The sequence below is a fragment of the Oculina patagonica genome, chromosome 5 (assembly GCF_052425735.1).
Source record: "Oculina patagonica isolate OP01 chromosome 5, crgOcupat, whole genome shotgun sequence".
Classification (NCBI taxonomy): domain Eukaryota; kingdom Metazoa; phylum Cnidaria; class Anthozoa; order Scleractinia; family Oculinidae; genus Oculina; species Oculina patagonica.
In genome coordinates this window covers 8,709,917-8,733,412 of record NC_135762.1, presented here as the reverse complement: position 1 = coordinate 8,733,412, position 23,496 = coordinate 8,709,917, and the positions used below count along the sequence as shown (strand labels likewise).

Genomic DNA, 23,496 nt, shown 5'->3' with positions numbered 1-23,496 from the left:
ACAACTATGACGTCACAAAAGAGTTCGAAAAACACGGCACGCGCGCGCGACTTACAATTTATTGAATTTTATTGATGGGTAGTGTTTTGTCTTAGAATACTTTTTTGTACATAACAACACAGACCTTTTTTGATTATTCCTGTTTAATCACTCCTTGTATTGCGTATTTGTCGGATATATCTTATCCGATATGGTTTCACTCTCGGTAAAAATTCTTCCAACAATATTAGTAAAAATGACTCTAAATAATAACAAGGAAAATTATTTTAAATTGTAATCATTGCGTGGAGCGGAGTGCAATTAGAGGTTTAACTGGAACGCGTACTGCGAATAACTAATAAGAGGGTCTAAGAAATTCAACCAGCGAAGAAACGAAAAAAAAAAGAAAGCCTGATAGAAGGTCACTGGCAAATTTAAAAGAATAATTTATTTGCTTTACACATGCTTTCATTTTTTATACCAAATCAGGAAAAAACTTGACTGTACTGCACAGACTATAAGAGGCCCTGTTGGGGGTTTTAGGCATTAGGGATAACTTACAAAATTATTTAAGGGATAAGGGGAAAATGTTTAAATAATATACTGGGGTATATTATAGGTATAGGTATAGCAACTCCATTTTGGGGAAAATGAAAATCAATATAATACAATATAATAGCGGGGAGAACAGCATTGGTAATTTTTGGGATAATGAATAACTGCACTCAAAATAACTAGGATGAGGGATAAACATTAGCCCCCACCAAGTTCATATAATGGACTGGTCAGCGGAAAACTTCCTTGCGTTATGCGCGTGTTTTCCGCAGGAAACCCAACCATTTCATCCGTTTGATTAGATTCGTCAGGGTTAGCAGCCTTAGCAGGTTTCCTGGTTTGTACAGTGTAGTCTGTTGTACATCATGCTTGTGGATTTATCGTCAGAACCTATCACGGAGACTAATAAGGAAAAGGTTTGTGTAGAAATGATGAAACGCCTCGATATTCAGCGAAGGAACGAACAGTTCTGTGATGTGATTCTAGAAGTTGGCTCCGCCTCCGCTGACGATCAAGCTCGTTTGAAAGCTCACAGAATCGTGTTATGTGCAGCAAGTCCGTTCTTTTACAACGCTCTTAACAGTGACATGAAAGAAAAGAAAGAAGGATTGATCCGTTTGGAAGAGACGAACAAAGCTGTGATGGAAGAAGTGCTGGAATATCTGTACACAGGACATGTTGACATCAATGAACACAATGCATTTGATTTGCTGCAAATAGCTGATTTTTTGGTTGTTCCAGGTTTAAAAGAACTTTCAAGTAAATTCATTTCTCAAGCACTGACTCTTTTAAACTCACTCACTCACTCACTGCCCATTGTGCCCACTGGCACGTAGGGCAGCAACAAAGGTCCTCCACTGCTGTCTGTCTTTGGCCAGCTGTTGGATGGTGTTCCAGCTTTGGTTTAAGCCCCTCAATTCTGTCTCTACTGTACGTCGCCATGTATTCTTGGGCCTGCCACGCTTGCGCTTTCCTTCGGGTGTCCAGTATAGTGCTGTCTTTGTGATGGATTCGTTTTCCTTTCGGATGACATGGCCAATCCACCTCCAGCGCCGTTGCATAATAATAGTACCCATAATAATAGTACTGCGTGGATGTTTATTATTTTGCCGAAAAGTATCAATGTCATGAATTGCAGAAAAGTGCAAGGGATTTTACTTTCGCAAATTTCGTAGACGTCACGCAATCCATTGATTTTCTGAATTTGAGCGTGACACAAGTGGAGGAGTGGATTTCAAGTGATGACATCACGGTAAAAGCAGAGGAAGACGTTTTCCAAGTGATTGTGAAGTGGATGGAGAAAGCTGAGAGCAGACAACATCAAAGCTTTTTTGAGTTGTTTCGTCACGTACGTCTTGTTTACGTGTCACGCAACTATGTTTTTGATGTCATTCTTCCACATCCCCTGGTGAAAGACAGTGCAACATGTACAGGGCTTGTTCATGATGCCATGAAAGAGCTCTCATATGGCTCAGAAGAGTGCTATTTTGTTCAGCCACCGAGGAGATGTCTAAAGACCCATGAAGATGCCATAATTGCCTGTGGAAAGAATAACAGGCGAACATGGTGTTACATTCCTTCAGAAAACAAATGGTACAAGATGGCAAAGATGACAGAAACGTTAACCAAGGGACTTCCCCAGGCATCTGCCATGAGCACTTGTCACGGCAAATTATATGGCACTGGAGTAAATGATGCAGGTGATTGTACAGTGGAGCGGTATGACCCATCGGTAAACTCTTGGGCCCTTGTTAAGTCTTTTGCAGGGGCAGATACATACAACCACCCAGCAGTTGTTAAGAGGGCGTCTTTCTTAGAAACACCCACTCAATTTCGCGTAAAAAATAATTTTGCCTGAAACTCTGTCAACTAAAAGACGTTACCGAGGTTAGAACTAAAACAGATTTGGTTTGATTTGAAATGATATTCTGGCCGCGTTAGGAGCCATAAAATATTTTCCCTTGTCAGCCCCCGTCACAACGTCTCGAAAATTGAAAAATAGGCACTTTTCGTAACACTGTAAAATATTTCTTTCGCATCATTTAGCCGCAAATTTTATATCAACTTGCTCATAAACCTTTCTAGTTTTCCAAGAAAGTCACAATTTGCCTCTCAATTCTCCTGAAAAGACAAAATGGAGCGTAATATGACCACTACTAATCGCCTTCGAGCGAAGGCTGTAAATTGGCTTCGATTTAGAGGCTATTTGTTAAATTTTGGGACCAACCTAATACTTCTAGCCTATACAGCCGACTAGAGTAGTCGTTAATCTGCAAATATGTGCAAAATCCCATGTACGTTTTCAATATTTCAAAAGTTGTGACCGTTTTTATCAGCACATGTACCAGCATTTTCGATTTTTTAGCCTATATTGAAATCGAACTCTCTCGAGCAGATTTTGACACACATGCAGCCTACCTGCTTCTCATCTCGGTTTATGTCCAACGTTAGACGGTTAACAATCCCCAGATTGCTAAATTCCATAATAACTCCAGCAAATTGGTAGGTATTGCCTTCAAAACTTGAGCACCACGGCATCTATCGAGTCCCTTGTTGGCGAGCGAAAGCCTGAATCCAAGGCTACATTTCGCACTAAATAGCCCATTGAACACCGTTTCAGAGCCGTTTTTCTTCAAGAATCAGTCAAAAGACACTCCGAGACTGGTATTCAGAGAACATTGCCGCGATTTGAGGTCTGAATTCCGAAGAAACATCACCATTTACAGCGTACATCTCGACAATATCGATACTGTGTGATGCTGCTTCCGCAGAGGTCCGCATAAATGGAGAGACCGCTGATCGCTTGTGCCAACAAGGCAATGTCACTATAATTTTTTTAAATCAAAATTTGGAAAGCATGCGCAATTTCGAGTTTTAAAGAAATCAATCCTATAAATAAATATATTTTAAAAGCGAAGCCTCGAGCCAAACGGCCCATACTGTCACAGCTTATCCCGGTTTCGATAGCATTAAGCGGCTAAAAATTGTTCTACTCCCTCCTAGATGGAATGCTAGTCCATCGCAGTCCCCCCCAGAATTATTTTGCCGGTAACCATTTATACACCCGGGTGGGTAGAGGCGCTATGAGAGAAAATCGACTTGCTAAAGAACACAATACAGCAACGCTGGACAAAGATCGAACCGCGGACAGTTCGATCTGGAGTCCGGTCGACTGTAATATATAGCATTTTGAATTTCGGAGTTCACGCCACACAAGATCTAAGATGGCCGCCAGAAGGCTGTCACGTTTTCTTTAAAAAAAATCCTCATCTTGCCATTTTCAATACTCTGGACACTTGAGCGTTGAGGTTTTGCGGGAAGAGTTTATTTGAATGTTTACTTTTTCGTGAGGGTGATCGGATTTGTAGCAGAATTTAATGCCAGATCACATGTCTGTGCTCTTCAAATTTGCGTGAAACAATTTGACGGATAACTAGAGTACAGAATAATGTACAGATCTGAGACTTGGACAAGTAACGGTAGTTTATATAGCAGTTTTCTATAACCTGCAATATTTTTTTTTACTTAATAGTTTTGCTTTTATTTTTGGCGGCGTGACAGTGAAAACCACTTATAGGATGTAGTATTCTTAGCCTGCCTGCCTTTTGATGAGAGGGATGAGAGGACTTAATAAAACGTAGAACGTAATATAAGCACAGCTATGTCAAGGTATGGAGCTAAGACTACTCAACGACTGTCTGTTACTCTTACGGGATGTTTAAAATGGTTTAGTCAGAAACACATTCACGAATCATATCCGTCCCCTTGTCTATCAGAAGTTGCTTTTTTTCTTTTGATTTTACATGAATCTCAAAGTGGCTACAGATGGCTTTCAGCATGACCACATTGAATTTTTGAAGCGTGTTGCTGTGGTAACGTTCACAGAGGTCATACGTGTCGTAGCAGATGGGATGCGAGACGTTGATTTCTCTATTAACCTCATCTACCAGAACTTGTCTGTCGGAATTTTCCAGGAGGCATTGGACATCTTCCTTGTCATCGGGTGACATTCCGACCACACCCTGATCCTTGCGACGTTTTGCTGTTAGTCGGGAGAAAAAGCGCTGGATTTGGTTCTTCGTCAGCCACTCTGTTCTTGTAAACATACGTTCATTGTCTTCATTTTTGGCATTTCGCATGTCTACTGCAACTTGGGAAGGGCATAGGCGTACGGGCAATTTTTGCCAGGGGGGCGGTGAGACATTTGCCCAAAAAAATTCTCGCAAGTTGCATGCCCAAATTTTTACGAAACAGTCTAGAAGAAACAAAGTTCATACAAAGCACTAACATAGGCTTTGAAATGAAGTGAAAAATTCTTATATAAGAATCTATCATATGAGTTCATACAGCACGTTAAAAGAAATAGCTGTCTCTACCATTTCGACGGCCGAAGATATCAACCATACAATCCATGTCATTGTTGACTACAGAGTTAGAACATGCTCATTAAATGCTAATAAGTGCGATGGCAAGTAATAATTTAGGCCAAATAAAAAAACAAATGTTTCTCGTCCCGATTTCTATAAAAAAAAGAGAGCGACCGGGCGCATTTTTTTTTATTTTTTTATTATTTATTATTTTGTTGTATTCCATACCTGTGTTGTTCGAATATGTGAATATTGATGTAGAAGTAGTAAACTTGTATTAAGTGTCAATCGCTCTAGCGCTTTAAACACCTATTGGTGACACTAATGTTTTTTCCTCCATCGTCAAATTCTCCAGGCCAGAAGCGAACTTCCATGCAAAATAAATCCTGCAAGGTAATTGACCTATCCAGTACGGACCTAGTGTAACAAGGATTTAAAGTTTTGGGCCTTAGTTTGTATTAAACGCAGACAAAAGCCATGTCTTACTCCGTACAAAGTGAAAGTAAAAATTGTTGGTTTTTTGTTCGTTCTAATTTTTCCAAAAATAAAAAAGAGAGGCGGCCCCAAAAAATGAAGCGGGCGGGGACGAGAAACACTTGTTTTTTTTTTTTTTTTTTTTTAATTGGGTCATACTGACACGTTGTCGCCCCATCACATGCTGCGGAGGTAAGTTTTCAATCTGCGCAACGCACTGAATGATCGTTTTGCAGAACACGATGTAGCAGGTATTACTCACGGATATGAAGAACGTAAGGAAACTCTGAAAACTTATCAAATAGATCATTCTCTTGCATTTCTGAAACAGACATGTAGCCTAATCCGCGCACACGACGAAAACTCGCGCACATTTTCTGCTCGGCTTCCAGAATGTCTCCGTCGATTTTATAAAATTTAGTAACGCAGAGAAGCTTTCTATATCAGGTGTTTAACTGTGACAGATATTTGCAGTGCCGGCAGTGCCCAACAGTAAAAAAATTACAAAAATGTATATCAACAAATGATCCCCTTAAAATAGAAAATATCTATCTCTTCGAAAAAAAAAACTTCTTTAAAAACTGGCTTTGCCCAAATTTCTCTTGCTGCCCAAAAAATCTGAGTAGCCCAAAATTTGAGGGGGCTGCAGCCCTCCCTGCCCCCCCCCCCCCCCCTCCCCGGCCTGTACACCTATGGGGAAGGATCCGCCTTTCGCCAAGTTCATGCTCCTAGTGTAAACCGTGCCGTAAGGTATTCTTTAACCTTCTGCGAAATTCTAAAGTTGCTCCTCGGTTTGCTTAGGGCCCATCCTGTTTGTATAGGATTGATTTATTTAAAACTCGAAATTGCGCGCTTTCCAAATTTTGATTTAAAAAAATTATAGTAACATTGATAGTAGCCTGCGAGAGCAGACGCATTTCCGGCCGTCGCTTCTCTCCGCCGAAAAATAGTTCAAGGTAACCAATAGTTCAAGGTAACCAATGAAAATTTACCTTGCATATCCGAAGAGGTGCCACGCGTGTAGCCTGTGAGCCGTCGCACAATCGCGTGGAAAAAACAATGACAAACGAAGTGGACACTACGCGATGAGGAACGTCTTGCAAAGTGTTTCAGTTTAATGCTTTAATTGGAAGTGGGAGACGTACTCACGAATCTTTAGAATGGATTTGGGACATCAGCAATTTTCTAAGCATTGCCTGAGAGGAATATTTAGTATACTATTGTGATCGTCTTTCCGCCGCTTGTAATTTCTAATTTGAATGAAGACAATGAAGGACCAGATCAGCCTATTATCGTCGCTTGACCTAGCTGCAATAGTGCTGAATAACACACGGTACATTGGAAGCCGAGAAAAGAAATATTGAAAATAGCCGCTATTTGATCGTGTACGGATCACCAGGGGAGTCTCAGATAGGTGAGATAAATATTCGGTAGCAGCAGTCGTTGTTGACGAACCATATGAACATGTTACTAGTTTTGTTGGTAAGTTTATTTTATTGTATATACTGTCACCAGGAATTTCAAAACAAGTCATAAAATCGATTAGAAATTTTAGGAAAATGTATGATCAACCGGAACCGTGTAGCCGGCAGTTCCAAAGAGAGCGACAGAAATCGAGCCAAGTTCCGGTGTTTTGGGGTCAATTGCGGTAAACTCATTACTTGCATGCTGTAACTAGTAACTTTTCTCCTAGACAAAACTCCCTGAACTGAAACTAAGATGAAGATACCAAATAAAAGCAATACTATTATTGGTCAGAGTTGTAATTTCAGTGTACTGTCTCTTCCGAAAGAGACGAATCTTTCGAGCGACTCTCTGAGATTCGCCTTTACGCAGCGGATCAAGATGTAAACATAACTTTAGCTATCGCTAAAATCTGCGAAAATTTTCTTGGTTTTTATTCTTTGGGACAAACTTTTGAGTCTTCGTGGTGCAAAGAAGGACGCTAAGAACGCTTCAGGGTTAAGAACTCGCAGGCCTTGCAATGACGCTTGTCGCAACTTTTTTGTGTAATTTCTCGAAAGGTCAAGATGAAACTCACCTGGTCGATTGTCGCGTCCGGTGTGTTGCTAGAATTTATTACCTATCTACTGAAAAAAAGGACATACATTATCCTCTTTTGCAACTGAAAATGTTCTTCTGCAAAGAACTACTTTCACCGGGGTAAAAAACCTTCGATGTTTCAGAAAAATTGCCATAGCATCTCGCAGACAGCTCGTAACAGCTTTGTCGCGAGGGAGCCGCGTGGTGTGCACTCGTGTTTTATTCTATCGCGTAATCTAATTGGCCAAAGAGAAAACAAAAGATGCGACGTCACAGAAATCGTTTCCTGGCTCGGTTTCGCAGACGCTATTTTTCGGCGGAGAGAAGCGACGGCCGGAAATGCGTCTGCTCTCGCAGGCTACATTGATAGTAACATTGCCTTGTTGGCACAAGCGATCAGCGGACTCCCCATTTATGCGGACCTCTGCGGAAGCAGCATCACACAGTATCGATATTGTCGAGATGTACGCTGTAAATGGTGATGTTTCTTCGGAATTCAGACCTCAAATCGCGGCTATGTTCTCTGAATACCAGTCTCGGAGTGTCTTTTGACTGATTCTTGAAGAAAAACGGCTCTGAAACGGTGTTCAATGGGCTATTTAGTGCGAAATGTAGCCTTGGATTCAGGCTTTCGCTCGCCAACAAGGGACTCGATAGATGCCGTGGTGCTCAAGTTTTGAAGGCAATACCTACCAATTTGCTGGAGTTATTATGGAATTTAGCAATCTGGGGATTGTTAACCGTCTAACGTTGGACATAAACAGAGATGAGAAGCAGGTAGGCTGCATGTGTGTCAAAATCTGCTCGAGAGAGTTCGATTTCAATATAGGCTAAAAAATCGAAAATGCTGGTACATGTGCTGATAAAAACGGTCACAACTTTTGAAATATTGAAAACGTACATGGGATTTTGCACATATTTGCAGATTAACGACTACTCTAGTCGGCTGTATAGGCTAGAAGTATTAGGTTGGTCCCAAAATTTAACAAATAGCCTCTAAATCGAAGCCAATTTACAGCCTTCGCTCGAAGGCGATTAGTAGTGGTTATATTACGCTCCATTTTGTCTTTTCAGGAGAATTGAGAGGCAAATTGTGACTTTCTTGGAAAACTAGAAAGGTTTATGAGCAAGTTGATATAAAATTTGCGGCTAAATGATGCGAAAGAAATATTTTACAGTGTTACGAAAAGTGCCTATTTTTCCATTTTCGAGACGTTGTGACGGGGGCTGACAAGGGAAAATATTTTATGGCTCCTAACGCGGCCAGAATATCATTTCAAATCAAACCAAATCTGTTTTAGTTCTAACCTCGGTAAAGTCTTTCAGTTGACAGAGTTTTAGGCAAAATTATTTTTACGCGAAATTGTGTGGGTGTCTCTAAGAAAGACGCCCTCTTAATTTTCAAGGATTTTTGTATGTGATTGGTGGCAAGGATAAAACTAATTCTCAAACTGACCGTGTGCATAGATACAATCCTGAGACAGACCTGTGGCAAGAGGTAGCACCCATGAGCATTGCAAGAGATGGTGTATGCACTGTGGCTGACAAAAACTCTTTGTATGTAATAGGGGGATGTTTAGAGAACACAGCCCTAGATGTAGTGGAAAGATTCAACCCTGAAAGTAACTGCTGGAGTAGAATTGCTTCAAACCTTGAAAAGAAAGTGCATGCTTGTGGTGCAGTTCTCAGAGGTAAGGTGTTCCTGTTTGGAGGAATTACCAGTACTGAAAGGAAGGGATTATTTACACATGCAAAACTTACTGAAATGTATGACCCATCTACAAACACGTGGAGTAGTATTGACTGTATGGGTGCACCACAATTTATTGTCAGTGTTGTAAGTTTGAAAGGGAAGATATTTGCAACAATATGTTCCTCTTTAGAGCAAGGTAAGCCCTACAAGTTTTCCTTACAGGTTTATAACATTGATGAAAATAAACTGGAATATTGTTCAAGTGTTTCAACAGCTCGTAAGGTGTGCACGGTGGCTGCGTTAAGAATACCAAGAGACATTTTAGACAGGTGTAAGGTGGTACCACAGGAATAAGGCTTGTAAGAGGGTGGAAAGGCAGTTCAGAAAGTTCTTTCTTTCTCTACTTCCATGGAGGGCTACATTATGCTTCATTTGCAGAGATTCCAACCCTCCCGATTTGATCGGGAGTCTCCCGATTTAATGCGTAGCCTCCCGCTCTCCCGATTTATATCAGATTCTCCCGATTTATCATGAAATTCTGAAAACAAAAGAAAAATTGCTAATTTTTAGTGCTTTTTGCGACCTGAGTGTAGCAAAAGTAAAGAAAAGTACCAAAAATGTTTGTGAAAAGAATAAAGACCTTATAGAATAACTCAAAAATGATGTCAAAATGCCGGAAATGGCACTTGAGAGAACCTAAATTTGCAAAATTTCCCAGTGGAACATGCTTCTAGACCCCCCTAGAGGCGCACACCTTCAGCGCTAAAAATACTCCCTTTTTTCCTTCAAAAAGGGTTGGAATCTCTGCATTTGCACCTACCGTATACTTGAATAAGTGCCCCCCCCCCCCCCCCGAACAAGGGCCACCCTGGAATAAGTGCCGCATTTGGGACAAAAAAGTTAATAAGTGCCGTGCCCAAGTAAGCGCCACAGTCCTGAAGCAGCGCTTATTCGAGGAATTCCATTTAACTAAAAACAACACTACAAAGCAACTCTAAAACAAACTTGGACATTCTTTCAATTAAAAGCAATGTTTTGCTGTTCAAAGTGATTGTTTTACCGCTCACCCACAGTTTAGTTCCAAATTCTTACAAAGTCATGCAGTAGTACAATACGTAGTTCTGTAAATGATGTGAAGGCTGCAAACTTCTAGTGCCACTTCTCTCTTCACAAAGAGACAAATACTGACAATCAAAAGACGCTATTTTCAATAACTGTAAAATATGAGATTTGTCTGTCCAAATTTTAAATAAGTGCCGCCTTCAATACAACTTATCTTTTTGGAGTACATATATTTCTTAAGCGATAGAATTTGGTAGTTATCGATCAATAGACTGTAAGAAGTGACTTCTCAAAGATAGTCAGCCACAGGTCTATGACAAACACAGACTTGCAGACTTCTACTCCAGTTAGCCTTAAAAAAAGCCTATGGTTAGCCTAAATGGTGCTTCAGTTAGCCTGTTTTAGTGGATTGTTTTTATTAATAATTTAATTATATTGACATAGCAACAAAATAGACAGCATTTAGTTGATTCTTAATGTTCAGGTTTTGACTTACACAAAGTAAGATTAAAGTTTTTTTGTAAACCAAAGGACGTGTTGTTAGAATACTTACTCTTACACTTGACTGCGCGAGTTAACTGCGGGTTTAAACCTTGGCCGGGGTCATTGTATTAACTTGTTTGTGTTCAAGGCCAAGACACTTTACTTTCACAGTGCTTTTTGTTGCCGATGAGTATACACTATTGGATGAGAACCTGTGAAAAACCTGTGAAAAACCTGTGAAAAAGCATGTGACACAGAAACACCCTCTGAAAAAACATGTGAATTTTGCAAGGGCTAAATTTTGTCCAAAAATCACAAAATTTAGTACCTGTGAAAAAACCTGTGAATTTTAGGACCTGTGAAAAAACCTGTGAAAAAATATGTGAACAAAATATGAAAAAAATTCACTTTTAAAACCTGTGAATAGACCTGTGAATTAACCTCTGAAGAAATAACATTAAAAAACTCTCAACAAACATGTGAAAAAACCTTTCAAAATTAATAATCAATTAATTTAACTATCAAGGAGTGTTATTGTAACAACAGTATAAAAGTCTGCCAACATAATTTAACACAAAAATGTACAAATGGACAAACATACAGTTGAAAGCCAGGTCACAAGACTTGCAAGATTTCATCAGGCCACACCTGACTCTATCTTTTGTAAGGACTAGACAGGTCAAACAATTGAATATTTTGTTTGCTTGTGTGCTATTGTGCCACAATTAAAGTCAAATTACATGTATGAGTGGGTTTGTAATACCAACTAGGGCTCAAAATAACGGCCAGTCAACGGACAATGTCCGGCCAAGATGATAAATCATTTGTCCAGACAGATGTTCAGTTCAGTTTGCCAGTCATTTTGACCAGTCATGCACTGGACCAGAAAAATTTGTTATACCAATTCATAATTCTAACAACCTTTTTAACATATTTTGCTTAATATGAAGTATCAGAAAACTCTACAAGAATCCAGGGAGGGGGGGGGGGGGGGTGGGGCACTCAAAAAAGTTTTTATACGGGGAGGCTCCGCCCTAAGTTCTAACCCCTTTAAATATACCATTTTTGACAGAAATTGTACCCCTTTTGTATACCTTTAACTGAAAAAGGTACCCCTTTCATATACCTAAGAGAATGGCGTGGACTTAAAATAAGACATTTTCTTGTCATTTTTATGTAGCGCTTAATAAATTAAAATAATACAGCCATAAATTGCGTCTGTTCGAAATATTTTAAATAAAGGCCCTTTTAAATAGCCAAATGACAGATTTCCATACCCTTTCATATACTTAAACTAGTGAAATCCCTACCCTTTTATATACCTGAAGCCTAAAAAAGGTACCCCTTTCGGGCGGAGCCTCCCCGTATAGGCCATTATAGGGAGTACCCCCCCCCCCCCTGGTACAAGAGCCGTGTAGGTTTGTTCAAGTCAGTACTATACTTCAGTATTATGCGAAATGTCAACAAAAAGAACGTGCATGAAGAAATATTTGAAGTTGGTAAACAGGTATTTCATTCAAAAAAGGTGAAACAACGTGAAAGATGACTGAATTTTGTCTCAGGTAATTGACTTGTTGTTATCGCATCCTAAAAGGGTATTGAGAAAACACAGGGAATAAAAATGGAAAGAAAGCAAAGCAACAAATTTAAAATGGTTGCACCCGCCTACATGATCCAGACTTTGACTTCTTTACGCACTTTTGAGTTCAAATAATAATGGAATAAATCCCTTAAATTCAATGGTGTAACATATAATATGCTCAGACATTTTGCTCACCGTCTGCTGCATTTTCCCTTCAGGGCTTGGATTTTTTTGCATGTATATGAATGACATAATCTCATAGGGGGAAAAGGTGTGTACATGTGTAGGGCTGAACAGATTGATGTAAACCAGTCCAGAAAATTCTATCCCAGGACAAAAAATATGTACATGGAAATGCTCAGTGTTTTTCACATGTACTCATCATCTGAGTACATTGTAGTATTGGCATGCTACATGTATGTTCCGTTAAAGAAAAAACAAAGCGGCAAACAAAAAACATAATAAACCAAAACCTTGTGAATTGTAAAGGTGACACTTAGTTGCACTTGCTTGCTAAAAAATAAAACAATGAGTAATGAATGGTACAGCAACAAAGTGTGCAAGATAACCTTTCTTTGCAAAATCTTGCTGTCAGTGTTTGTTTGTTTGTTTGTATACTGTTCTGGGTAACTCTATGCCGGTACTCAAAACAAAATCAGAGCAGGTCTGCTAAAGAGCAGGTCTGCTCAAAGTTTATACAGGGCTCGAAATTAAAAAGAAATGAAGTTCCCACCTGGCACCTAAGTGGTGAGAAACGTTGCTAAATTGTGAAAACAAACAGATACTAGTTCACAAGTGTTTAAAAATCATTTGTACTAGTAGAATTTAATTAATAAAGGACAGACTATGTTAATATTAGAAAAGAAACTATCAAACAAGTAAGTGTTCTATTGCTAGAACTCCATGTTTAGCCTCGATTTAGCCTGGTTATAAATTGTCAGTATTCAAGGGTGTGCAAAGGATCATGGGGCGATTCAAACAAGGTCGGCCATTTGCAAGTTTTTCCGATGCAAGAGAATCTTTTACAGCTAAGGAAAAGGATGAATTTACTTCTTTTCTTATTTGAATGTTCTAGAAACAAAGATCTTCCAATGTAACTTTCTGGATGGGCAAAATGGCTGAGAAAGTGACTGTTATTCATCTTCAACACAAAGAAAAATAGTCGCCATTTCGGCGACTAAACCAAAACTTTTAGTCGCCAAGGATGAAACGTTTATCGCACTGGAAACCATATCAGTCAAAACTTCGAGCCCTGAGTAAAACAGACAATACAAGCTTCTTCATACCACTGGTGTCAGCTTCTTTGCTTCCAGTTTTCGGATTCCAAATCACTTCAATCCAAGGTTTCATTGTCTTTTTCGACACTCCAAATGTTGTCTAAATGTCCTCTTCATTTTTGCGTTAGGTGGGGAAAGATAGTTTTCATATTAAAAATGCACCTTCGTTGTGCCTTCGGATTAACTCTCCTTTCCAGAGGAAGAAGAACTGGAATAATTTCGCCGTCACTCCATCTCCATATTGTATTTTGTAAAACTTGACAAGAACTTAGTAACCCCTCGTTTATGCGACCACGACAAAAGTACAGCGGTGTTCTTAAAAGCATGCTCAGTTGGGGTGGCAGCCGCGTTTTTTGGCGGGCTTTTTACCGCCAAATCGTGAAGAGAATCAACTCATTTCTTCAAGCTGTTTTGCCGGATTCTTATTGCTGCCTTGAAAATGAAAAATGTAGTGCACAAAATCTCACCCACGGAGTTCAAGAAATATCGGGAAAGGAATTCTTGGTATAAAGATGAAGGTAAGCGACTTTTCTTGTATAGATACAGGCCAGTAGGCTAGCGCTGGGAACACCTTTGCGCTCGGACTGTGAGCTTTTTATAAATGCAAATAAGCTTAAGTTAACCTTAACTTTCAAGCTGATTTTTTTTAACAACCTGTACAAATAATACTTTGTTTTTTTACCCTATCAAATGTTTATCCATTGGCAGTGCGTGTACTGAGAATGTACATGTGTATAATTTGCCCTGCCACTCATGATCAGTCAGTACAGCCTGGGGATTAGTTTTACGAGCGAAATCGTTGCACCTTATTCGATTGTATTTTACATTGTAATCCTAGCAAGGGCACTGCAGTTTTAAGATCTTTTATAATTCTTTTCAGCAAAGATCAACGAAGCACCACGGCTGAACAAAAAATCGGCAAATTCTGCAGTGTTATAATCTGGGAAGCGGTTTCACTGTTGCGAGGACAACAATAACTAGGTATTGGTGAAAGACTGAATGAAAAATTTGTGGTGTATTTTATTGTATGCCAGATGAAAACTTTGCACTATATTAACACAAATAAATATCATGGCGCCTGATTTTCAATGTGAAATAGTTGAATAATTCTTAAATAAACAGATGTATGTCTTCCATTGTTAACACTACGGTTTTTATATCCCTGAGCACATTGTTACACATGTTTATGTGTATGTACAAGCTTTTCCTTAAATGAAGTTTTTGTAGAACAAGCTTTATTAGTTGATTTCAATCAATCTAGTTTTTTTATTCCATTTGTTTAGAAATCACCCCTAGTCCAGTTCTTGAAAGATGGAATTTGGAAGACTTACTTCCATATTAATGTTATGGCTAAAGACAATGAGAAAGTTGATAAATATAAAGACAGCATCACTTCAAGCACAGTTCGCAAAACAACAACAGCAATCAAAAGACCAAGCCAGCAACCATGTGAACTGAATATCAACGAGTCTGAAGATGATGAAGCTAGCTTAAACAAGACAATGATGAGTTAAAAAGAAACCCAGAGGAAATTTGACAAACTAAAGGTAAGCTTATGTGTACTGCTGCAGTAGCTACTGCATGTAATTAGTACCAGTACCTCCAACCCAGCATTTGTACATCAAGTATAAGCCCACAGTGAGTCAAACAAGTCCAGTGATGCAGACTCAACTGAATCAACCATTTTTTTAAACTCGCCCGCACTAAAAAGGGATTCTTAAACAGTTGAATTGATTTGCTAGACTTCGAGTTATCTTCAAGATGCATTTTGTTAAAAAACAATCACATCACATGATGTTCTAGAACCACCATGAACTAAGAGGAGGGGCAGGTGGCTATGCGCACAAGAATGGCTTTCTCTATCTTATTAACATGGGGCAAAAGCATTCCTGCTTATCAGGCCAGCTGGGGATAATTGGAAGAATTCTGAGCCCAAGATGCACTTGTTAAGTGGTACATTGGCTGTCTAAATGTACGATTGATGGGGATCCTCTTATGTAATAAGCTAAGTACATAGTCATATAATAAAAAAAATGATTTTATTTTTTTATAGGTTGCATTTCTACCTGCTATTTGTAATTTAGTAGTTATTAATGATTAACTTTTCATCAACTGTCCATAATTTGTATAATTGCTTTATTTGTAGATGGTAGAACTCATCCCAGGTTCACATGGGTATGTTTATGCCAACATGTTTTGGCCATGCTGGCCTCCAGATGAGCATAAGGTTCTGGCTGTACAGTATTCCTGCTGAATGCTTTTTACACAAATGAGGAATTAAATGGAGCAAATGGCAAATTGCTAATAATTACTGATCCACACATTTTAAATAAGCATCTGGTAAGCATAAATTTAGAGATCTACAAGTTTATAACTTAGTCTGATTGCCATTAATTAACTTAATACCCTTAAATGAATGCTGCATTCAATCGATTTGTCACTTCGTTTTTACCCATTTTCTATGCCACTCGATTTACAAGCAGTACAGAAAAATACAAGCACCATTGAACATTTGCAAGACCATTACAGCATTGCAATAACATTAACACAATGATGAGTGATGAGTGTCAAAAGTACATGTAGTTTGAAAAGCTTTGATTTATACTTAGTAACTTGTTTTAATGTCTGTTTTATTGATTTAAAATAGGATTTACATTGAAGAGGACAGGGATGCACTAAATCTACCATCAAGATAAGTCTCTGAAACAAACTTACCACACTTGACTGCCATAAAGGAATTTTATATGGAACTAGCTGAGCTCTTTATTCTTTTGAAAACCTCACCTGGCCATATACAGCCTATAGTGTTAGAAGATACTTAGTTTTCTCTTTATGTACTTAACTTTCTCTTTTTAAAACATCTGGTGTTGAAAAGGTTTCTACTTGACTTTTCCATTACTGGTTATAATAAATCATTGAATATTGTTGAATCTAGATGTTTATTTATTTCTAATACTTATCACCGAGGCTGACGATGTATACTTTTAAGTCTGTTCTCCCAGTGGAATACATAATGGGTTGTCCTAACTCCCGAAATGCCAGAAACCCGAAATGCCGGAAATCCAGATAAGAAAGCCCGGAATCCTAAAACCCGGAATGACCTTTTTGCGTACGCCTTTTTCAAGATAAATACGTGGAAATATGTTATATTTTTGGGAAATTGGAAGTTTGTTACGAGTTGCCATTTACGTTGCGAGTTATTGAATCAAATTGTCAATTTCGATACAAAGTTCTCAACTTCGGCCCAGCTGAAATTCGCAATTCGCTAGTTGAGGAGAAACAAAACATGTTGTTTCAAAGTCATGGCGATATCTGAACTCCATAATTTTAAAGGAAACAAGTTGCGGCGGGAATATTCCAGCGATTCTTGCCGCTCAAGTTGAAAATCGAAAATCACAGTCCGGCTGTATTTTATTTACTGCGCCTCAGCGGTATTATTAAATTTGCTGTGCATTTTCGTTGTTAGTTTTAAAATTTGTTTCTTTTCACACTTTCTTCAATAATCATCTTTAAAACTGGTTCCTTGTTTCTCAGATTTTGCCAAGGTACATCGACAAAATTTTAAAAACTCAAAATCACAGCGCGCTGTAATCACAACATTACAGGATAATATCCTAGCATTCCGCTGAAGTAATTACAGTTGATGCCGCTTGACTGATCCCCTCATGATTTTCGTTTGTTTTTTTTACAGGTTCTGGCCCTGTAAAAGTGCCCGTTAATTTTTAGGTTTTCAGATCTTCAGAATAAGTTCTGTGAAAAGCTCCAAAACAAAATTATTTTTCACAGGTTTTCTTATGTAGGAACTGCATTCACATGTTTTTTCACAGGTTTTGACCCTGTGAAACGTTCCCTGTTCACAGGTTTTGAGATTTTAGACCCTGTGAAAAACCCTGTGAAAAAGCTCCCCAAACGCTATTCTTTTTCACAGGGTTTTTCATAGGTTTTTTCACAGGTTGTATTTCACAGGGTTTTTCATAGGTTTTTTCACAGGTTTTGACCCTCTGAAACGTTCCCTGTTCACAGGTTTTCAAAATTTCACACCCTGTGAAAAACCTGTGAAAAACCTGTGAAGAAACATGTGAAAACTTGTAGTTCACAGGTTTCTTCACAGGGTAATTCACAGGTTTTTCACAGGTTTTTCACAGGTTCTCATCCAATAGTGATAAATGGGTTTTGGACAATTAAACTGTAGTATGGCAACCAGACAAAAAGAAGCAACCTATAGACTTTCAGATCAAGAATTTCCAAGAAAGTACATGTATAATCCAAACAGAAAGTTCTTGCCATTGAGGAGCCAAGGGTGGTTGAGGCAAACTATTCTGCCAGTTTTGCACTCAAATTTCTAAGCATTTTTGTGGGTACATGTATTTCAAGTTCAACTGACCCAATCCCTCTCATCTGGGCATAATTGGAAAGACCTTTTTCCCCTGAAGAGATTGAGTATGAGTAATGCCGTTTTTGGTTAAAGTAGAAAACAGGGCAGTGTTCTGGCCAGGTTTTGGCCAGCTCGGGCGCCAATGGGTGAATATATTTTACAGGTTCGTTAATTGTAACAAACACCAGCACAAAGTTGGTCATAACTTAAGCAACATTTTTTTCTGGTTTATTCTAAATCAGTTATTCTTAATTAAAGGACCCTTGTTAGCCACGCCTTTGTTTATTGACAAAAGGAATTTTTGGTACGCAGACTCGCAGAGTGTATCACGAAAGAGATCGCTGTGGGAATGCAAATACGATTTCGGTCCATCATTCAAGTTTCAAAATTGTGATGGCATCGGAAATGGCAAATTTCATGGATTTCAAGGCGTGGCTGACTAAGATCCTTTAAATTATAGAGTGATGGGACATTTGTAAGCTATATAGGGAAATATAGGGGGATTCAAAGAACTGATAGGAAACAAGGGAATCAGTGGGGACACTTGAAGCCCTAAAGCACTAAAAAACGATCGCTTTTTACCTTTGCAATCGGACCATTCATTAATGAAGAATCACAGACTTTTACCATCGCCATCATCTTTAACCATCTCCATTATGGACACTGCTCACGCATTTCATAACATACACGCATTTCATAACACACTGCTCACGCATTTCATAATTTCAGAACATCTCTGTGCCGGGAAATGAGCAACAAAATTTTGTCGTCACAAAGCGGTTGTTGCTTTTATGACGTAATAAAGTCGCGCGCGCGCAAGTGATTTGACACGGATACCTCAGAACTACCGTTTTGCCAGTTATTTCGCACATTTTTAAAATAATTCACGGAAATTTTGTCACAAAAGTGACTGAAATGTAATTCTTTGCGAGTATATCGAGGAAACCGAAAGTTCTTATTTCCACAGCGTCTCATACATGGCAGACAAATGTACCGGAGCAAAAAAGGTGAAATGATCCAATGCGTTACAAAACGTTTATTCGTGCATAGGTATGATCGAGCGCTTCCTATAAACAAGTAAAAATACACATTACAGCTAAACGAGCATGCAGAAATCAGCGGGCAAAGTACCCGAAGGGACTCCCATAAGAAAGTTGAAAAAAAAATTGAATTAAACCTCTACAGAGACCAATTGCAATCTGGGCGTGCCTCGGCTTTTGTGACTCCTAAAGGATACCATTTTTCTTGCCCGGTTGATATGTCTAGAACGCCATCACAGTATGATGGCTTTTTTTTTTCTTGGCCGGCAACCTTAACCTTAAACGATACCTAGACGACTAAAAAGATTGGCTTTTTGTTCCTAACACCCTAAGTGAGACGACGAATAATCCCTGTAACTTTCATATGGGAGTCCCAACCCCCTTTCCCTTGCATGGGAAGCTAGCAAACGAGCTGAAATTACGGCATAAAGATACTTACAAAATTTGTTTTTACTCCTAGAAACTTACGAAACAATGAACATCGAATGAACCAAAAGCCATTTTTTTACGGCAACTTTTTCTTAGAATCTTTTAGGCTTTTTTAGCATATTTTTTTTTTGCAACACACTAGCACTAGCACACTAATGCGGAAATTTAAAAGTTAGATGGAGTTGGGCTTATGTCTGGGAAAGGAGGAGGAGAAGCAGTACATAGCAGGGCACATATGAACCTTGTAAATCTGTTGTAAATGGCCTGGCTGACCGTAGCTCAGTAGATAGAGCGCCCGCCCGTTGTCATGATTCGATTCCCGTCGGGGACTCAGATTTTATGTTTGTTCCACGCTCGTGACATGATGAACTTTGCATCTATCTTAGGGACGGACCATTATTTTTTTGGAGGGGGGGGGGGGGGGGTCCGTCCCTTAGAGAACATGTTTGTTAGCAGACAGATGAGCGCAAATAACTGGCATTGTCGAGCACCTTTGAGCATTTAAGGAGCTGAAAATTCCAGCATTTTCGTAACCAATGTTCTACACCTGTTGAAGACTACTTTCGAAAGGGTTGTGGGTGGCCCTTGAATGATATCACGTGCACGTTACTGCAGTGATAGTTGCGTGAGTTGTGGGCGAAGTTATCTGCCCGCTATATTTAACAATTATCCCACGAGCGCGCGTTGGATATGAGATGGTAGATAGCCAACGAGTCGCGTAGCGCCGAGTTGGCTATAACGATCTCATATCCAAAAAGCGCGATTGGAATAATTGTTTTATTAAAAACGCCCAAAGAATTGCAATACTTGAGCTCCCCAGCTCGCCGCCTGGTTACTCAGTTGGTAGAGCGCCGGACTGCTGTGCGGGAGGTCGTGGGTTCGAACCCCAGACCGGACCAACACTCAGGGTCTTAAAATAACTGAGGCGAATGTGCTGCTTTTGTAATTTCATCTGCAAATGGTTAGACATTCTAGTCTTCTCGGAAAAGGATGATAAACCGTAGGTCCTGTCTCCTGTATCTTCAGTCTTATAACAGGGGACGTTAAAGAACCCACACACTATTCGCATAGAGTAGGGCACGAAGCTCCCGGTGTTGTGGTCTGGCCTTTACAATTGTGTAGTAAAATTACAGTATGTGTGTAAAGCGCATTTGAACATATACATATGAAAAATGCGCTATATAAATACATTATCATTATTTTTGTCGACCCGTTTTGGCTACCATATTTGTGGTCAATGGTATATGGACCATCTATATGAGCTCATATACCATTGCCTGTTAACCAATCAAAACGCAGGAATTACAATATATATACTATTGCTAGTTTTTAATTAATTCTGATATACACACTTGCAATTGTGGAGCAAGTGAGCCGTTCTCCTCCGGGAATATCGCCTGTGAGTATCAAAACTGGTTCTGTGGTTTTTGGAACAGCATGGCATGGATGACATTCCAGAAGGCGTCGTCTGTGAATAGTGTCAGGGGCCATATAGTCGTGGAATCAAGTTGACTTCACTAACGACACAATCGCGATGACATGACACTGACCCTATTGAGCCGTTGTCAAGGGGAACTTAGAAATACACCAAAAGGAATAAAGACCCGAAATAAACCAAGGATGGTATCAACTGACGAAGATTAAGTACGGATTATACGAATAAAAAACTTGAAAAAACTTGCCAATTTTATTCTTGATGCGTTGTCCGTGACGTAGCTCCTTTAACTGGTAGGCTGTGCGCATGCGTACAGGTCTTGGCCGGGCCGTGGAGATGTGTCGTGTGACCATTGCATTCAGTGGTTTATATGACAGTGTTCATTGGCCCAAGAGCCCACTATTGTAAAGGCCTGGCTAAACTCGGAAACATTGTTGCGGAAAAATTGTTCCTTGTCATGTTCTTAGGTGGCTAAATTAGCGGGAAGCAAGGAAAATGTTTTGCTGCCCAGGGAAACAATGTTCCTTACAAAGTTCCGGGAACAAACTGTCACGCATGCGCATAAACTAGTCAACATTGTTTCCACGGTGGCTAAACTGGGCAACATATATGTTTTGGAAGCAAATTTTGTGTCTGGGAAGCAAATATATTTGTGACTTAAGGCAAAAACATCTTTTTGTTTACGTGAATCAAAATTTGTTTCCGCAACATATTTTTTTTCCGCGTGGCTAAACTGGGAAACATTTGCGTCCGCAACAATGATGTTTCCTAGTTTAGCCATGGCCAGGCCTTGGTCAAAACCAAAATTGCGAGCTTAATCCGCGATCCTAATATAGTACAGTATGACGTATGTGCTTTCGTCAACTCAGCACTTCTTTTCAAAAACAAACAAATATGGTTGTCGTCATCACTGACGTAATCACGTCTCGAGCCGTCACACAAGCCTAGCAAGACATGTACAGGAATCAGGCACAACAGATGTTATTTATTCTTCAAGTACATGCTTGTCCACTTAAGTGATCAGCTAATAATAGCATAAGTGAAAAATTACATATATATTTCTACCGTTTTGCAACGCCACATGAACTGAAACCAACCAAAAAAACGAAAACAGCAAGGATATGAGCTGATATTGTCTAAATTGCAAGCCGCTTTCTTGTTGTTTTCCTGTTTTATTTTGTTGTTGCTGTTGATAAACTACGGAACAGCAGTTCCTACCTGACCCTCAAAAAGCGAAAAGTAAAACACAGCCACTCTATAGGTTCTCACGGTCTTCGTTTTCTTCGCAATTTTTCTTTTTTTTTTTTTGCAAATCGCTTCGTTTTTTTTTTTTCTTAAAAAAAAATCGCTTTATCTTCGTTCTTTTTGTTGTGTGGTCAAAAGCCAAAATTCAGAAATTACAGATATTTGCAATAGTGTTTACGATTTTGACATCAGCTATATGCGAGTGTTCAATTTGATCACGCGAATTTTGGTCAATTTTAGATTATCGCTTCAATCTTGAGATCTTTGTTTTATTCAGTGGTGAACTTCGCGTCTTCCTCATAGAGAGGCTAAAAACAAGCAAGCAATAATGCGCCAATTACTAATTGAGCCGCCATTTATTTCCTCACGTTGTTCATTTCTAGCCGTCTTTCAACGCCGGTAAAGTAGTCAGGGCTGCACATGTCTGCTCTCAGCGTATTTACTTGGCACCCCGATATCCACCACGTAAGGGCACGAACTTGCACGTGCAGATTCAGCGTTTTGGCCGATTATGCAACAAGGTCAAGATAATTGCGCATTATCGTTGTTTTTTTTGCGTGTTAAATGGCCAAACCCAACAATATATGGGCACAAAATCAAGCGATGATCTCACGAAACCTTGAAAAACGCTGAGGCCAGCAGGATTCGATGCTTTCAGAGGGGTTTCAGGAGTAGGGGAAAAAACTTTGTGACAACCATGACTTCGGTCAAAACCACACAAAGTAAACATAGTATTGGGGTCAAGACCCTCTTTCCGGAGTCCATTAGAAACAGCAGAATACCTTTTGAGATATATATTGGGTGCGCACACTCAGTCTTACGGATCGGAAATGATCTAGGAAACGAAAGGGAACAGCCCTTTCCAATGAGTCAGCCCTCGTTCTTACTGTAAAGCCTACTCAGCATTATTTTTGATCAGTTCTGTTTTTGAATCGACGCTCTTTTGTCCGGCAAAGTTTTAATATACTTAACCCTTTGTACGCACCGATATTATAAACCGTCGTGACTTTTCGGTTATACACGTTTAGACTTGCCTCTTCGGGCACGGAAAGCTTTATTTGTCGTGACAGTTAATTGTTTTCGCTTTTCAGAACTTGGTGGCTAATATAAATAACATACACTATTGGGAAAAAAAATCGTGAGCACACTTTATATATCAAAATTTCTGCTGCCGGCGGTGACCTAATAGTTTTCAAGTTTGACCCGCAAGCATACATCATTCGCGTACATGTGGCTCTAACGAAATAAGTGTTTATTCAATTCATTATATAGTTAGGTTAAAAATAAATTCAATCGAAAAGGAAACGATTGTTTTTTCACGCGCTGGTAAACAGGAACATGGAAAGCATATTTTAAAAATATTCGCGGTTTTCGCTTAGCCGCCCGCAAGACGCGGATTGTATTGACACGGTCCTGAAAGCAAAATTTTCTTGTGATCTTGAGAAATATATAAGTCG

The 23,496-nt window shown here is 39.3% G+C and overlaps 2 protein-coding genes and 1 long non-coding RNA gene across 4 annotated transcripts; all 3 read left to right on the top strand.

Annotated features, from left to right (window-relative positions):
• The first annotated feature begins 56 nt into the window (after window positions 1-56).
• On the top strand, window positions 57-2,392 carry LOC144654025 (kelch-like protein 11). The gene is made up of 2 exons (XM_078514145.1): window positions 57-1,352; window positions 1,619-2,392. The coding sequence occupies exons 1-2, from the start codon at window positions 900-902 to the stop codon at window positions 2,390-2,392; spliced, it is 1,227 nt and encodes a 408-aa protein (XP_078370271.1). The 5' UTR covers window positions 57-899.
• A 6,426-nt stretch (window positions 2,393-8,818) lies between these two features.
• On the top strand, window positions 8,819-9,914 carry LOC144655343 (uncharacterized). Its single transcript, XM_078515582.1, has one exon. It carries the CDS (start codon window positions 8,926-8,928, stop codon window positions 9,463-9,465), a length of 540 nt encoding a protein of 179 aa, XP_078371708.1. The 5' UTR covers window positions 8,819-8,925; the 3' UTR covers window positions 9,466-9,914.
• Window positions 9,915-13,880: 3,966 nt separating this feature from the next.
• Window positions 13,881-16,445, top strand: LOC144655348 (uncharacterized). 2 transcript variants are annotated; one of them, XR_013571073.1, is made up of 5 exons: window positions 13,882-14,033; window positions 14,396-14,496; window positions 14,799-15,062; window positions 15,662-15,855; window positions 16,163-16,445. It is a non-coding gene; the product is annotated as an uncharacterized LOC144655348 (long non-coding RNA). The 2 variants fall into 2 exon arrangements; XR_013571072.1 differs by lacking the exon at window positions 14,396-14,496 and having other exon boundaries at window positions 13,881-14,033.
• The last annotated feature ends 7,051 nt before the right edge of the window (window positions 16,446-23,496 follow it).

Excerpts from the sequence above, each read along its gene's own strand:
- LOC144654025 (XM_078514145.1), top strand. The coding sequence starts at position 900 with ATGCTTGTGGATTTATCGTCAGAACCTATCACGGAGACTAATAAGGAA. Across the intron at positions 1,353-1,618 it reads TCACTCACTCACTGCCCATT|TACTGCGTGGATGTTTATTA; the intron begins GTGCCCACTGGC and ends CCATAATAATAG.
- LOC144655343 (XM_078515582.1), top strand. The coding sequence starts at position 8,926 with ATGAGCATTGCAAGAGATGGTGTATGCACTGTGGCTGACAAAAACTCT.